This window comes from Paracoccidioides brasiliensis (assembly GCF_000150735.1).
Source record: "Paracoccidioides brasiliensis Pb18 unplaced genomic scaffold supercont2.2, whole genome shotgun sequence".
NCBI lineage: Eukaryota > Fungi > Ascomycota > Eurotiomycetes > Onygenales > Ajellomycetaceae > Paracoccidioides > Paracoccidioides brasiliensis.
Genome location: NW_011371359.1, coordinates 1,870,091 through 1,885,593, shown reverse-complemented (window position 1 = coordinate 1,885,593; position 15,503 = coordinate 1,870,091). Strand labels below are relative to the sequence as shown.

The window sequence follows — 15,503 nt, the reverse complement described above, 5'->3', positions numbered from 1 at the left end:
CGTCGACACGCCGGGACAAATAGAGGTATTTGTGTGGAGCGCGTCGGGGAGTATTTTACTGGAAACGCTGGCTTCATCGTTCCCGACTGTTATTGCATATGTGATCGATACCCCACGGACGAGTGCGACAAGTACCTTCATGAGCAATATGCTATACGCATGCAGTATTCTGTACAAGACGAAATTACCTATGATTTTGGTATTCAATAAGACAGATGTCAAAGATGCGGAGTTTGCAAAGAAGTGGATGACGGATTTCGAAGCATTTCAGGCTGCGCTATGTCAGGAAGAGGAGGCTGGCGCGTTTGGTGGTGTGGAAGGAGGTGGGGTAGGAGGAATGGGAGGGGGAAGTGGCTATATGGGCTCTTTTCTGAATAGTATGAGTCTAATGCTGGAGGAATTTTATCGGCATTTGAGTCTGGTCGGGGTCAGTTCTATGACAGGAGATGGAATCGACGAGTTCTTCGAGGCGGTGGAGGAAAAGCGGAAGGAATTTGAGAGGGATTATAAGCCTGAGTTGGAGAAGAAAATGAGGGAGAGGGAGGAGGCGAAGGAGGCGAGGAGGGAGGTTGAACTGGGGAAGTTGCTAAAGGATATGAATGTCTCTGGTTCTAGTCGCCCTGATGGTGCGGGCGGGTCAATGAAAATCGAGGAGCCGGATACTGTTTCTGAAGCGGAAGAAGAAGAGGATCCGGATGAATATGAAGACGTGAAGCCTGGTAACGGTGACATGGGTCTCGGAGATGATGGTGGCCTTGAGGAGAGATATAAGCATGCGCTGGAAGAGTCTGCACCAAAGCCCTCAAAACAGGAGCAAGATGTTGCAAGATATCTACGGTCCAGCAATATTGGGTAAGGGTATTCTTTGCTTTCGTGGCTGGTGAGTCTGATTGCATTTCTTGATGTATCATGCTTTCTTGCCCTTTTATTATCCGGTGTCCTTAGGGCAAGCTGAGCTTCATCGCAGCTGTGTACGATACTGCTTATACCAATTGAAGGAGGTTAATCCAACCATCTTTGAAAGTCATTTTGGCAATTATGTTTAGTTCATTATAATGGGTGGGAAATGGAAATCGATCATAATAGAGTAATAGAGGTATTTCCCCCCCCCCCCCCCCCCCTCAAAGGTTGGTATTTCTACAGTTCTTCCCATTTGAACAAGTTAGTTACCTTGTGGAGATTGCGCAGAGCACAAATATTCGTGCATGTTGGTCAACAGAGGTCAGGGGTGTCTGGGAAGCTTGACTTAATTAATCCAGTGAGATCGTTACCCATAATTCGTTTCCAATATATGGATGTGTGATGCAAATATACGCGTATCTGTAGCCATTGAATTTCTGGATTTCATTGAACACACTATCCGAACGGCTCTTCCATGTAACCAATTAGCTATGATGTCATAGTTATGGCATGGTTTTAACTAGCTGGTTAACTATATTTGCTAACAATCGATATCTCCATAATGTCCTGCTTCCTTTCTTACCGGGATGATGCGATCAGATGAAAGCTGAAAGTGTTTGATTATCATTCCCATATCACAAGCAGCTCTCCCGCTGCCGCGATTGCAGATTTCCTTTCAGCTCGATTCCGATCTCCCGTCTCAGGATGGATGTATGTTGGCATTTTATTAACTGATCAAAAAACCAAAATGGACATAACTGACATACATTTTTATTTATCGGCAGGTTTTCTATACATATATATACGCCACGGGCGCATGGTTAAGTCTACAGGGCATTCCGCTCTTCGCGACGCCCAAGATGATCGTTATGATCCTGCTGGACGAAGCGCGAACTCCCTCAGGTAAGCCTGACGCTATATACTCCGCGCAAGGTTCAAAAAAATGGTGTGGAATAGAGGAGGGGAGAAATGCTAGGAAATCTAACCATTAAACAGTACTGGAAATGTACTTTGCCCGCTGTTTCGGCCTGAGTCTCCTCACCATCGGCGCCATCACTTTCATCCTCACAGGCTCAATACCCCTCTCATCATCCTACTCCATGACAACAGATGAATCCGATCCCAAAGCCCCGTACGCCATGCCTACAGTCCTCATGACATCTATCTTCCACGCCTCATCTGCCTTCTATACTTATGCCTGGTACTATACGACGGGGCAAGCGAGTTTTGCGTTGGCTATGACAGTGTATGGCGGGTTGGCGGCGGTGGGTCTTTGGTGTTTGCTGTTTGCTAATAGTGCGGGAAGAATAAGTAGCAGGACTGGGGCGGATAAGAGGATGTCTGGGTTTCCATTTAAGAATGCTGAGGCGGATAAGAAAGGGGGGTGGAAGAAGAGATTGTAAACCCACTGGTTAGTTGCGGGAGAGTAATAGGTGGATATGCATACATATCTATCAGTCATATATGTAAGCCATCTATGATTTAAGGGAGATACTGGATTATTTGGGACTAAATATCCCATGGCCGCAGAAGCCGTGAAAAGATGTGTGTGGTGGGGGGAGGGGGAGGAGGGGGGGGCGCCCACAATATTATGCGCCCAGAGGTCATAGAATTTTTACAGTGATTTTACAATGAGACTACCAGTTTCTCATGCTCAGCATGTATCGATCCATCAAATTCTAGGGGCTTTCGGTACAAACCGTTCTGGGATACTTCAACTGGGGGTCGTCGGGCATCATTCGCTAATCGGGAATGAAAAAGATCACGTCCTTCCGTGTCCAGGAGCCGTTTATGCAAGAAGAAGGTCAAAGCATCAGAGGTCATCTGCACTAAAGCAAGCCCTTTCTTGTGCCCCATCCGATTAATAGCTTGTTGAGGAACAATGCTGTCGAGGCTTGCCTTTATTGTTGGGGTGCTTTGGAGATGGCATTCCCTTGGGATAAGAAGGAATTTCAACCACGATATTTGCTGACCGGGATGTTGGTCTGCTCGTAAAATCCATCTGGTTATTTAGAATGTCGTCGCTGTGCGCTGTTAAACGCTGTGAGGCCCGCGGTAAGAGAGGAGCCAATGAGACTAGCAGAGCTCTCAGTCCCCTTCGTTATGCTGTGTTATCTTGCACTGCCACCGCTCGTGGTTAAGGAATAATTATCCCGTCCCTGAAGTCGGGTTCCATCTTTAGCTGTTTCTGAGCCTCCGTTCGACAAATAGGGGGCATATGACATGATCCGCAAAGGCTTTAGGGTGATGGCCAGAACTTGTCCGACTGCAGCATATGCAATCTATTGGGATGATATGTTCGGGCGGCATACTATGCCGTCTCTTCTACATCATGATTTCACAAATGTTAGAATACAAAAGTTGGATCCTCCAAAATAAGGAAAAGGTGAAGGCTTCCTCCTCAGTAAACGCATAATTATCCATACCCAGTACCAGTCAATGCAGGCGAAGTTCGAACAGTTCAGTAATTACCGCAGCCATTTTCACTTGCAGTGAGCTAATTGATCAAAGACCCATGTCCTGCAAAGTGTAGTGAGGTATAAAGTTGATGAAATAAAAGGCCACCTGAAGAAAGGAGCCTGTCGTAGAAGTTGATGTGGATTGTTGGAGCTGTGGAGCTGTGGAGTTGTGGAGATGTGGAGATGTGGAGATTGCTGTGAGTGTAACTAGCAGTTGTTGATACTGAAGTTGTTTGCAGGGGCCTCGTTCTGCCCTAAACATCCGCCCTAGTTCAACCATCCCGTGCCGCTTCAACACTCTGCGGCACCGAGCTAAATCCATATCATCATAATACCCCCAAGTGCCCCAACTAAACCTACGCGGCCTGCCTTATTGCAGCGCAGAACAACTCCCTGGAAGGTTGGGGAACGCGCCATGGAGAACCCCGAGGCACAGCTGCAACACAGCTTGCGCAGTCTCGCCGCCACCGAAGACATACGGTCCCTTCCAACAGACCCCAGTTTAACCTCAAGAATCAGCGCCCACTTCGAAGCAGCAGCAGCAGCTGCTGCTGCCACGGGCGGACCCCAGCCCTTTGCAGTGCTGCAGGCGACGACAACAGGAACTACAGCAGCGGGAACTCATTTGCAACATTCCCCGCATGCTGGTGAGGTCTTCACTTCTATCTCCACCTTTTTTCGCGCATACATACGCAGATACCTTGTTACAGTAGTTAAATTGCAGCTACAACCACTGCAAATATAACCTTCATAAAATTTTCAGAAGTTCCTACTGTTGCCCTTGCACAAGCATCCGTCTAACAATCCATTTCTTTTACAGAGCGGCTCATCGACAACTCAGTTAACCCTCCATCACTACCGCCGCACCAACAACAGTTATCGCACGCACATCACCAGCATCAATTCCACACGCCAAACAATAATGGTTTTCTCGATCACAGAAATAATGGCCAGGTCGATATGCTGCAGCAGCTGCAGACTCCTCTCCCGGCGCATCTCCTGAACCAATTCCACAGCACCTCGCCTAATATCGAAGCTGCCAATCACTCAGACCAATCGCCTTCGCCTGCTTCCGCCCATAACAGAGGAGAGGGCCACTTTAAAAATATGAAATTGATACCAAATCCTCCCGATCTAAAGAGATGGAGGGAGCGATTATTTAACGTGGATGATGATCCAATTGTGATGAGCGAAGAAGAGTGCGTTGCGGAAACCTCGCGTACATTACGGATTGCATGACCAACAATTCCACTTATCAAGTCGCTAACACGTTCATATACATAAAAATACAGATTCCAAACTTACTTCCCCCATGTTGACAACGTCTATTCCCACCGCTCCACCCAGAAATACAAACGCAAGCTCTTCGTCTCGCACTACTGGGACTGTCGCCTCAAGGGCCGCCCACCAGGAACCCCAAAATCCCGTGATCCAAACAAGAAGAAGCGCAAACGCACAGCCCGCGAGCGCGATTTATGTGACGTCAAAATCAAGATTACAGAGTATTTCCCCGGAGCCCTGGCTGTGCCTCCAAACCTGCTGGGTCTGGATGCCATGTCCTCCTTGGAGCAAAATATGCAAAATGCTGCCGCTGCCGTTGCTACTGGTACCGATTTCCTCGACCCCGTTGTTGCTGGCCAGAATGAACTATCGCGTGTTGCCAATAGTAATAATCCACAGCCACAAGCAGAGCCTCACTATCAGTTTGGCGTCCTGACGTTGCGGAAGACGCTACCTCAGGGCCACCCTGGCTATACCGGTGAGAAGTACTATACAATCCAGAGGGTTAATGGGAATGGGGGGAATGGGAGGGCAGACGGCATTGGTGGGCCCCATAGGCATACACTGGAGGAAAGCGACAGGGTTAAGAAGAATAGCGTGCAGCGTCATATGCTTAAGGTGGAGAAGGAGAGGAGGAAAACTATGGTAAGTGACGACCTTGGTTGGTTGGTTTTTGATGTTTGATGTGTGAATCTTCTCCCAAAGTCTTCATGCAGAAGATTGTAGCGTGCATTGTGAAGCTATCAAGTTGGTGATGCACGTCATTGCTTTATCCTGCTTTCAAAAAGATTCCAAAAAAAAAAAAACTTCACTCCCATATTTTCTCCGCGGTTTTATCATGCGAATATCTACGTTTGTCTACCCATCGCCCATCTTCAAAAAACCTTCATCGTTCTCGTTTTCCTTCCATCAAAATGAAAAACATCATGTCTGACGCCGACGATCAAAAGGCCCACCAGAAAACCTATCACAAAAAGGCCTCTGGCCTTGCCGCCACAACTGTCAAAAAGCACGCTAAGGAAGCAGATTTGAAGCTCTTTGGGAGTTGTTTCTGGTAAATATATCCCTTTTTTTGATCAATAATTTCGTTAACTTTTCCTGCCGATCATATCCACCTTAAACTGGCAAACGAGATGTATAAGTTCGAGCTAATTCCGCGTGTGTTGTTTGCCAGTCCGTTCGTCCAGCGTGTTTGGATAGCGTTGGAGGTCAAGGGGATCCCATACCAGTATATCGAGATTGATCCGTACAAGAAGCCCGATTCGTTACTGGAAATGAATCCACGTGGTTTGGTGCCTGCCATCCGGCATGGGAACTGGGAATGCTATGAGAGCACAGTTTTGCTGGAATATGTATGTTCTTTTTCTGCCAATTTTCCACATCAGTGTTTCACATTATATGTGCACTTTATTTCAACATATGAATATCCCTTTTACTAAACCGTCATTCATTTTGCCCTTCGAAGCTCGATGACCTTGATACCGGTAATCTTCTACTCCCGTCGAGAGATCCTCAACTACGCGCTCATTGCCGTTTATGGGCAGATCACGTTAGTATACACCCATCCAAAATCCAAAATCCTGGCCTCTTATCATATCCTAGCTGGACCGCACCACCACTCAAAGGACTATCGCAGCCTAATGATTTCCCCAATAGATAAACCGCCACATAATCCCCACCTTCTACCGCCTCCTGCAAGAGCAGGACCTGCAAAAGCAAATCCAGCACTCAGAAGAGTTGAAGGAAGAAATTAGCAAGCTTGTTAATGCCTCGCACATGCACGGGCCGTTCTTCCTCGGCCCGACAATCTCCTTTGTAGATATCCAATTTGCGCCCTGGATACTACGGCTCAGCCGCGTGCTGAAACCGTATCGGGGCTGGCCGGATCCTGAGAAAGGGAGTCGCTGGGCTGCATGGGTGGATGCTATCGAGGCTGATGAACGTGTCAGGGCCACGACGAGCGCGGATGACCTGTATTTGGATAGTTATGAGAGGTATGCTGGTAAGTAATTGAGACATTCCCAAACCCCACACCCTCCTTTGATTTTGGGCATTTTCTCGCTCTCAATGTCGGATTCGGGTCCCGAAGGACTGATTGACTGATGATCTGATTGATTGGGTTTGAGTAGAAAATCGGCCTAATACGTCACTTTTGGCAAGTGCCATCAATTCCGGGCGCGGGCTGCCTTAGATTGGTATAATGTGGTGTATTCTTTATGTTGGTGGCAGCAATGGCACGGACAAGGCGTGGTAGTTATCAAATGAATGCTTCTCCAACTGTTGGATGTTTAGATTTCCAAGATCAAGAACAAGCACTAGCGTACATTTCCTGGCTTTTGTTCTGGACTGTAGGATTAGCTTTCCGTTCTGTCTTATTCTTCTTTCAGTGTGGGCGGCAGCTTTTGTCAAGTTTTTTTTTTTTTTTAATTTCGAATTTTGGCGTAATTGGATTGGCAACCACCACTCAATCGAGATAACTTGAGCGAAGTTTGATCTGTCCCATGTTCAAGAGGTTCTCGCCCCCCGCGGGCTAAATCCAAAACCACCTCTTCCACTCCCATCAGGGCCCTTTGGAGTCCTCACCGGTATCTGCTGCTGTTGCTGTGGTTGCTGAAGCTCCTGCACCTCTTGCATCCGCCCGCTCTCATACACATTATTCGATAAGTTCTGCCTCCGCTCTCCCCTCTGCCCATATCCAGAACCCGGCCGCCCCGGATAATTAGGATCATACAACTGTCTATTCGACTTGTTATTGTTGCCTGCTATCTCCTTCCTCTCCCTACTGCTCGCGTTCGGCCTATTACCCTTGCCCTTGCCCCTGGCACAATGGCCATGTCCATAGCCCTGTCGTGATTGCGATGGCGGTGGCGTCGTGCTCGTGCTCCCAGGAGACGAGGCAGCCGACCCAGCTGCCGCCGCCGCCGAGGGACTCCCAAATAGCCGCTCCCGCACCTCCTCGTACTTGCGCTGCCTCTCCTCGCGCTCCCGCTCACGCTGCGCCTGCAATTCCTCCCGCGACATTTTTGGCCTTTCGTCCCCTTCGTCATCATCGTCACCATTGTCGTCGTCATCATTTACTAAAATATCTGGAGGAGGTGTCGCAATTGTGGCTGTACGAGTGGCTGGTGACCCAGTGCGAGAGATAGAGAGTTGCTGCATATTTGCCGTTGTTGCGTCCAGGGGGTTGGAGGTGGAGGAGGAAGGGGAGGGAGATGGATGGTTCGATGGCGATTGCGATTGCGATTGCTGCTGCTTAGCCGTTTGAGGTTTGCGGCTTAGGACCATGACTGGAGATTTAAAGTCCGATTTTAGGGGCACGGAGGCGGCCCGTGATTCGAGGTAGTGAAAGGCTTGTGGGGATTCTCTGTTAAAACCTGTAGTTTCAGTGACTCGGTTCTTGCTTTTTAGTTCATTTTTTGGAATGAAAGACGATATATAGATTGCCCCTGTTCTATGGGTTCGATTTTTCGCCTCCGAGACAGGTAGACGTACGCTTCAGCCCATAATTGGCGATTAAATTCCGCATGTTGCGCTCTTTTCTGTGCCTTTATTACTCGAGAAGACAGCTTTTTCTCAGGCGGTGCTGGCGGGCCTGCTTCTACTGATTTCAACTGTTGTTTTGTTGGCTCATTGTGCTGCACAAAAAGAATGAGCTGACGAGAGAAAATGTGAATATGGAAAAAAGAGTCATACGTCAACCTCAGCTTCCCAGTTATCGTCCCAGGCATCTGGGATACGGGAATTTGCTCTGCTCATGGCGGGAAGGGCTATTGTCAATCGAACTTGAGGCCAGAGAAACTAAAAAGATCAAACGAAATATAAGAGAATAGAAATAATAAGTGATCATTTATATTATTGTCCGGAGAGGTGCTCAAAGCATGCAGAATGAATGGGTTGTTGGTTGCTTGCGTAAGGGTTGGCTAAGTTCTTCGGTTGTGTGGGATATTAAAGCGTTCGAGGAAAATCAGTGAGCGCTTATTAGAGTTACAGTGCGGCTAATCATGCGCTTAAATTAGCCGCGGCCACCACCTCTTTAATCTGTACATCCAGCTTGATCGTCAACATTTGAATAAAAAAGATATTGAGAGCGGAGGTTCCGGTAGCGTATTGGTCTTCAATCTGAACTTCAGGTGCATTTCCATAAGTTTTTTTTTTTTCGCAAACGTCTGAGCGGTTCGCCACGGCCTACATCACGTGATATTTAGACGAAGCGAGACAGCAAAAGTGAGCTTCATATCACATCCAACAAGTAACGGACGACCCATCGGATTAATCCTGCATTTTCTCTTACCTGTCTTGTTTCAAATGCGAATTTAGCAACCTGAGACTGATCAAAAATTCGCATTCAGCATGTCCGCAGGTGCGAGGTTGATTCCCAGATTCCGAGATTCTCTTCCCCACATATACTCGCCCCGCTCTGGCAGCCAGACGCTTTTTATCCGAGTTATAGCTCGAATCCAAACTGACAACTGACATGACCCTTTTTTTAGATCAAGACGGTGACTCCGAGATGCTCTCCTCTTCTGGGTCCTCTCAAAGCAGTCCCCAAACCCCCACGGCCTTCCCAACCCTTGGTCATTCTGCCAACTTCCCTGGCTCAGAACTGTCTCCGCCAGGTTCGCAGGACGCCATAGGGGCTGAATCTTCGAAGATGGCATATGACGATTCACATCTCAAATACGTAGCAGGGGCATCTTCACAACAACCGGGCGGTGATAGCTCTGGTGGTGTTGGTGGTGGTGAAAAGTGGGAGGATCAGAGCGCTGCGATTTCTCAAACGGAGCCTGGGGCGTCATGGAACAATAAGAAAGCGGAGGAGGAATATCAAAGGGCTATGGAACTTGTGGTGGACCAAGATTTTAGCTTAAGTGAGAGAATACCCCTATTCGGCCCTTGAGCGTGTCTTTTCGTGTTCGTCTACGGGAGCACTGATGGTTGTACGTCATATAGAGGAGTTTGGAGATCCATTTGACGACAAGGATATGACGGAAGGATAGGTGCTATGGATAACATGAAACCATATAACATGCTATTGGTAAGTGTTTTTCTTCTTCTTCTTCTTCTTCTTCTTCTTTTTATTCCGTCAATTGCGGTACTGCTTGCGATCGTTCATTGTTTAAGCGGGCTCCTTCTAGCTTTAATACCTGCACTATTCTTTGATTCATGATGTACGCAAAAACTCATACCACTTCGCGTGTTTTCAGAATGCCTCGACGAATAATGACATCCCTTATGGGAAAAAAGAAAGAAAAAAACCGGCGCTGAGGCTCCCAAAGCCCGGAGAGTCGATATTTAAACCTAGATTAAATATGACCGGACTATGGAGTAGGGGACACATACTACAACATTTCAGTTCATTGTCAGTGCTAACTTTGTATTTTCTTCACCGACTTGTGGTTATCAATGAGTTGTATAGAAGGGCAAGGTCAACACTGATGGATACTGAACATAACAGCTCATTAATTCTGCTGGTTCAGAGAGGTGACATACCAGTTCTGTCAACCAGTCTAATTGAGCCCTATATGGAATTAATAAGGACAGCCAATATGTTTAAAATTGCTAACAGCATAAATAATCCCAAATCCAACACCCATGGATCCTCTCAATTCCCCAGAATTCCCCAGTGCCATACAACCTTTTTATTTTCCGGAGGTGGTTGACCCAGCAACCAGCTGCTTAGCTCAGCGGCAGCACGCGATTGGCGCGTTGCAAACGCCGAAGACAACCTTCAACTTCAACGTAAAATATAGAATTATTTGACGCTCCGGGCACCCCAGAGCATCCTCTTATCCATGCCCCTCTTAATGTTTATATTGGTTACCCCGCGCAATATCAGTATTGTCAATCTTTGAAGTTCTCTCCTACATTTTTGGACGCCTGCACACATTCATTCCGCCGCACCGACAGCTGCGGAAACCACGTGCAGGTGATCCAATCCAACCGCCACTCGAATTTTTCACCTCGCGAGCTACGTTGCGCTCTCACGTTTTGCGATATGGAATGCTCTTATCCACTTTCTCCAAAACGGTATGCAATAATTTATGTCATACCTGAGTTTATGATGTCTACATTCTAAATTCTTTTGCCTTGAACGACCAATCTCTACACGTGCCAGATTGCCAGATTGCCGTATTGTTTACATATCCTCAAGCTCCATCTCAAAAGGCACAGAACTGACTTACAACCCTATTCACTTCATAAATCTAGGAGGAGAAGTCGGCTCTCATCGTCTACAGACGGCTTCAAGTTTACCCCAGTCGCAATGTCGAAGAGAGCACCCCGACACTGGGATCGCAGACCCATGACCCCATTTAACTCCCGTTCTAAGTCGCGCAAGGTCTGGAAGCGGTTTCTGGCTTCCGCATCCAAGGATATTGTCGGAGATGACATCGACCGTGATCCTTTGCTTACCGAAATCAACAGTTCGTTTGCGTATCGTGGTGTTTTGCGAGGTGTCAAACGACAGTGCACTGCGACTTATGTGGGAGTCGGACGGGCACGATCCTTTCTGGAAACAAAATGGGAAACAGAGGATATGGGGGTCCGCAAACGTGAGATTTACCGACTTTCATTGTTATTACTTTGTTGTTATGGGTTGTCGGCTCTTTGGAGCAGCAAATTGCTAACGTAAATGCAGGGAAACATGCTCAACAAAGGGCGGTTTGCATATCAGAAAGTTTCGCAAATGCCGATACCGTCGCCGATGCTGATGATAGCAAACCGAATGAGGACGTGGAAAGACAGCAGAGTGCCGAAAATAACAATTCAATAGACCAAAATACACCTTGCTTGCATTCTTCACCTGCCCAGGATGATAATACGGTCCCTTCAACCCTTAATCTTCCACAAGCCCTGAGGAAAACCGTAGAAGAAGAGGCTAGCCCCGTTGCTGGTGACACGCTGCTTCCATTCAAAGCCTCCGAAGATGCTTCCGGGGTCTCCGAAGATGCTGCGAACCTAGAAGTTATTCCTTCCGCTATCGAAGAATCTCCCGAACCAGAACAAGGAGAGGTCACGTTTGGTGCACAAGTTGCACGGGCCACATCCCCGTTACGTGATATGGAAGACACGCCATCTACTACAACAACGATTAAGAACGTGGTTGAAGAAACAGCAACACCACTGACAATACCCCCGAGCAGACGACTGTTCCCAAGACTAGAAGGTGACGACGAGGAATTCTTAAGTGACTTCCTGTCCCAAGCACAAGCCAAGCGATCCGCCGCTAAATCTGCGGTGCTGAGCAAGGAATTGGGGGATTCCAGCGTGGAGCATCCGGTCCGATCTCCAACCCCACGAACACGCGAGGTTCTGAAAGTCTTGGATAAAATTTCACCTTCGTCCCCAAGTGAACAAAAAAATCAACTAAAAGCAACCTTTTCATTACCCGCTCCCAACTTCTCTCTCTCTATTGATCCCGAGCAGAGCGGCGCAGAGCAAGAGGAACAAGAGCAAGAGAAGAGTAAGACGGCCGAAGAAGGTCAACAGCAATCAAGGGTAGCTACTCCATGGCGCAGGAGTACCCGCAAAACTATCACAAGAACGCAACGACATACACCTAGTGTGCCTAACCATATCCCTGTTCGCCGGTCTAACGGAACCGAGTTCGTATTTCTACAACGTTCAGAGGAACAACAGCTATCCCTGACAACTAAGGCCAACACCAGACGTAATAGGGGCGACGCCCAGCTTCCCCATTTAGTGCTTCAAGCGATCAATGCACAAGAATATGTCCATTCTTGTAGTAGCAATGGAGAAGTTGATGACCCTGTTTCACCAAGGAAATCGTCCAAGAAACGGATACGGCTTGTCAAGACGGTTACATGGGACGAGAAAAATCTTGTTCAGTACGAAGGGAAGACATACAATAATGAAGAACAAAATGTGGAAATTCGTCGGGAGAGCCCTCCGCCTCAATCTACCATCTACCAGTCAACCAGAAAGGAGAGTAACAAGAAACAGGACACCGGGAATACCAGCAAGAGTAGCAGAAAAAGCAAATCCAACAAGCAAGCTGACTCGACCCACCACCACTCTCAGCCTCCGAAATCACCAACTGTGACCAGAAAAGTGTCAAAGCTTGGTGCTGCCTCTGGTAACAGTTTCACCTCTGTCTTAACAACCACCGCTATGAGTGATACTGCAACAACTACTGCTGCTGCTGCTGCAAAAATAAAATCGACTAGAAAAATTGCCTCTACGCATCCTGGAACGCCGATTCAGAGAAAAAAGCTTACTCCGAAATCTCCAACAACCATTACATTTAAAGTTTCGGAGAACGCAGCACCGAATATCAGCACTGCCACTACTACACGTTCCACGGCTAAAAAATTCAGTGGCTCGTGTTTGCCAAGGCACATGGGAAGAACTAGGGTGTAAAGGATAAGTTTGTGTAAAATGTACGTACCATTCGCTAGTTACATTTGGGGTGAAGGTTTCGTGTTTGTTGTGGGTTAATTGGTTTTTTATTTTTCTTTCCAAACATGGACAAGAGAAGACACTATATTTTGAAGCGTTTTTTTTTTCTTTTCGTCAATCTCTTTGATTCAGGTGTTGTCCAGTTTATTGATTATTAATTCAGTGAGTTTTGATAGAGTATACTCTCGTGATAACTTCGGTTCTTTTACTCTTCTTTAAATATACATTCCATGAGGGTGCGCAAGTTTCTACGTCGAACACCAAAAACGCTCGAGTGACATGACAAAACTAACCTCCAACCCTATGAAAGCTTGCTCCGAACATTTGAGTTCCTTACCGCATAGTAAAAGAACATAACCCAGATTAGACTTTAAGCAGTAACAAAATATATCAATAAACCGGCTTCACCAGCCCGCGCCCAAAATAATTCGGGATCAAAACCGCTCTAACGATGCCTTTCCATTACCCAGAAGCTCCCTCACTCTCTTCAGGCCACACATCATACCCAAAGGTATCCTTCTTATTCACAAAACAAACCGCACATGTCTCCCCCTCAGCCACCTTATTTACCGCCTCAAACTGCTCATCCGTCAACTTCATCTCCTGGAAATCACTCTCAATACAACGTAACCTCTCCGTACACCCCAGGCAATACGCACTTGAGCAAGCGTGTAGCCCGCCTCCTTCGCAATGGCATGGAGCGTCGGGTCCGTAGCAACCTTCTCGCCGGTCGTGGGCACCTGATTCTCCGAGCCGAGGGGTGAATAGGCTTCGGGAAGGACGGTGTGTTTGAAGCAGTAATTGATGAGCTCCGTGCTGGGTAGGAACAGGTGGTTTTCGACCTGATTGATGTGCGGGTGGATCTCGGCGAAGGAGAGGATCTGCTCTATGCTGCAGGTTGTGAAGTTGGGGAGACATCAGTTATGCCTTGGTACAACTGCATCCTCCAACTGGAGTGCCCAAGGACCCCCCCCCCCCCCTCCCCCAATTTCCACATTTCCACATTTCTGCATCTTCACTGGGCCTTTGAGTGCCACGGAATGGTCCCTTAATGGCACCACTAATCAACGCTACGATACGACCCGGAAGAAGCGGAGACTGATGGCAGGACTGGGCTCCTGGAGCTCCTTTCATCGCCGCCACTCTGACGTTGGGACATCCCAGTGATTGCTGTGGCTAATCTGTTGGTATGCCGAGCGCTACTCTGATTGTTACAGATTGATTTGAGGCCGCGGCGCCTTAGAAATCTCATATTGGCCCCTTTCTACCAATTGGCCCGTTATGCGACCATGTGAATTCAATGGTGCAGTTACGCCAGATCAATGATCGTGGAAACATTCCGAGGTTTATTACTCCGTTTTTAGTCCATTTTTCAAAATATTAAGAAGGGTATCCCTTTGGCTTCCTCCAGTGATGTCCATTTCATTTGCTCATTCCGCCTTCGAGGGCTCTGGGATCCGATGCTCCTGGTGCCCTGAGAGACATCCTCGCTTCCCAAGTTCAGGAATTGGCCAAGAAGCAAGTCAAAGAGGCCAAGAACATGGATTTCGCATTCGACATCGATGGTGTACTTCTCCACGGCGATCAAATCATCCCTGAGTCTCGTCGAGTGATGGAGCTCCTCTGGGGATAATGAACTCGGAATCAAAATTCCTTATATCCTCCTTACCAACGGCGGTGGCAAGACAGAGGTGGACCGCGTAGAGCAAATATACAATATCCTAGGCTCTCATCTCCAACCTCCACCTCCGAATTTATCCAATGTCCTATCCCCATGCAGGCACTGGCGGAAATTACGAGACCGTCTTGGTTGATGTTGGTGGTGAGGGTTTCAAGGCACATGCCGCCGCAGAGGTCTACGGATTCAAAAACGTCGTCGTCCCCAAGGACATCGTCGCCTGGGACCCCAGCATTCAGAAACTTCAGTGAAGAGGACCACAACCAAGCGAAACCTCAGGATCCCGATAGAATAAACTTCGACGCCATTCTCGTCCTTCAACGACTCGCGTGCTTCCGCTACCGATCTCCAGGCCATCAATGACCTTCTCTTGAGTGAGAATGGCCGGCTAGGCACTAATGCCCAGGATCCCCTTTCCAAGCATATGCCCATCTGCTTTTCTCAGGGCGATATAATCTTCCAGACCGAGCACAGGCTGCCCCGGATGACCCCGGGCCTCTTCCGCATTGCTCTCGAAGCTATGTACAAGTCTCTAACGGGAGTTGATCTCATGAAGTCGTGGATGAAAGAGATCCACAACGAATATACCGTTCCCGAAAACATCTCTACATGATTGGCGACGACCCGGTCTCTGACATTATTGGTGGGAACATGTATGGGTGGAACCCTTGCCTGGTTCCGAGCGGAAAACATTTTATTTATTTTGCATTGCATTCGTGCCATTAATAAGCCACTGAGTTGCAATTGTTAGGAAACAATTGGAGATA

The 15,503-nt window shown here is 47.7% G+C and overlaps 8 protein-coding genes across 8 annotated transcripts; 6 read left to right on the top strand and 2 right to left on the bottom strand.

Moving 5' to 3' along the window:
• Positions 1 to 148: 148 nt before the first annotated feature.
• On the top strand, positions 149 to 856 carry PADG_01777 (GTPase NPA3; the record flags this gene model as incomplete). The annotated part of the gene is made up of 1 exon (XM_010759268.1): positions 149 to 856. The coding sequence occupies one exon, from the start codon at positions 149 to 151 to the stop codon at positions 854 to 856; it is 708 nt and encodes a 235-aa protein (XP_010757570.1).
• A 904-nt stretch (positions 857 to 1,760) lies between these two features.
• On the top strand, positions 1,761 to 2,303 carry PADG_01776 (uncharacterized protein; the record flags this gene model as incomplete). The annotated part of the gene is made up of 2 exons (XM_010758767.1): positions 1,761 to 1,803; positions 1,897 to 2,303. The coding sequence occupies 2 exons, from the start codon at positions 1,761 to 1,763 to the stop codon at positions 2,301 to 2,303; spliced, it is 450 nt and encodes a 149-aa protein (XP_010757069.1).
• Positions 2,304 to 3,774: 1,471 nt separating this feature from the next.
• On the top strand, positions 3,775 to 6,650 carry PADG_01775 (uncharacterized protein; the record flags this gene model as incomplete). The annotated part of the gene is made up of 7 exons (XM_010758766.1): positions 3,775 to 4,006; positions 4,180 to 4,558; positions 4,652 to 5,285; positions 5,591 to 5,694; positions 5,815 to 5,992; positions 6,106 to 6,189; positions 6,297 to 6,650. The coding sequence occupies 7 exons, from the start codon at positions 3,775 to 3,777 to the stop codon at positions 6,648 to 6,650; spliced, it is 1,965 nt and encodes a 654-aa protein (XP_010757068.1).
• A 495-nt stretch (positions 6,651 to 7,145) lies between these two features.
• PADG_01774 (uncharacterized protein) lies at positions 7,146 to 8,396 on the bottom strand (the record flags this gene model as incomplete). The annotated part of the gene is made up of 3 exons (XM_010758765.1): positions 7,146 to 8,004; positions 8,133 to 8,275; positions 8,334 to 8,396. 3 exons carry the CDS (start codon positions 8,394 to 8,396, stop codon positions 7,146 to 7,148), a joined length of 1,065 nt encoding a protein of 354 aa, XP_010757067.1.
• A 718-nt stretch (positions 8,397 to 9,114) lies between these two features.
• Positions 9,115 to 9,637, top strand: PADG_01773 (uncharacterized protein; the record flags this gene model as incomplete). Its single annotated transcript, XM_010758764.1, has 2 exons — positions 9,115 to 9,508; positions 9,591 to 9,637. 2 exons carry the CDS (start codon positions 9,115 to 9,117, stop codon positions 9,635 to 9,637), a joined length of 441 nt encoding a protein of 146 aa, XP_010757066.1.
• A 1,265-nt stretch (positions 9,638 to 10,902) lies between these two features.
• Positions 10,903 to 13,019, top strand: PADG_01772 (uncharacterized protein; the record flags this gene model as incomplete). Its single annotated transcript, XM_010759267.1, has 2 exons — positions 10,903 to 11,191; positions 11,278 to 13,019. 2 exons carry the CDS (start codon positions 10,903 to 10,905, stop codon positions 13,017 to 13,019), a joined length of 2,031 nt encoding a protein of 676 aa, XP_010757569.1.
• A 501-nt stretch (positions 13,020 to 13,520) lies between these two features.
• PADG_01771 (uncharacterized protein) lies at positions 13,521 to 14,192 on the bottom strand (the record flags this gene model as incomplete). Its single annotated transcript, XM_010758763.1, has 3 exons — positions 13,521 to 13,661; positions 13,718 to 13,949; positions 14,062 to 14,192. The coding sequence occupies 3 exons, from the start codon at positions 14,190 to 14,192 to the stop codon at positions 13,521 to 13,523; spliced, it is 504 nt and encodes a 167-aa protein (XP_010757065.1).
• A 166-nt stretch (positions 14,193 to 14,358) lies between these two features.
• PADG_11318 (uncharacterized protein) lies at positions 14,359 to 15,349 on the top strand (the record flags this gene model as incomplete). The annotated part of the gene is made up of 4 exons (XM_010759574.1): positions 14,359 to 14,402; positions 14,505 to 14,667; positions 14,784 to 14,951; positions 15,089 to 15,349. The coding sequence occupies 4 exons, from the start codon at positions 14,359 to 14,361 to the stop codon at positions 15,347 to 15,349; spliced, it is 636 nt and encodes a 211-aa protein (XP_010757876.1).
• Between the last annotated feature and the right edge of the window lie 154 nt (positions 15,350 to 15,503).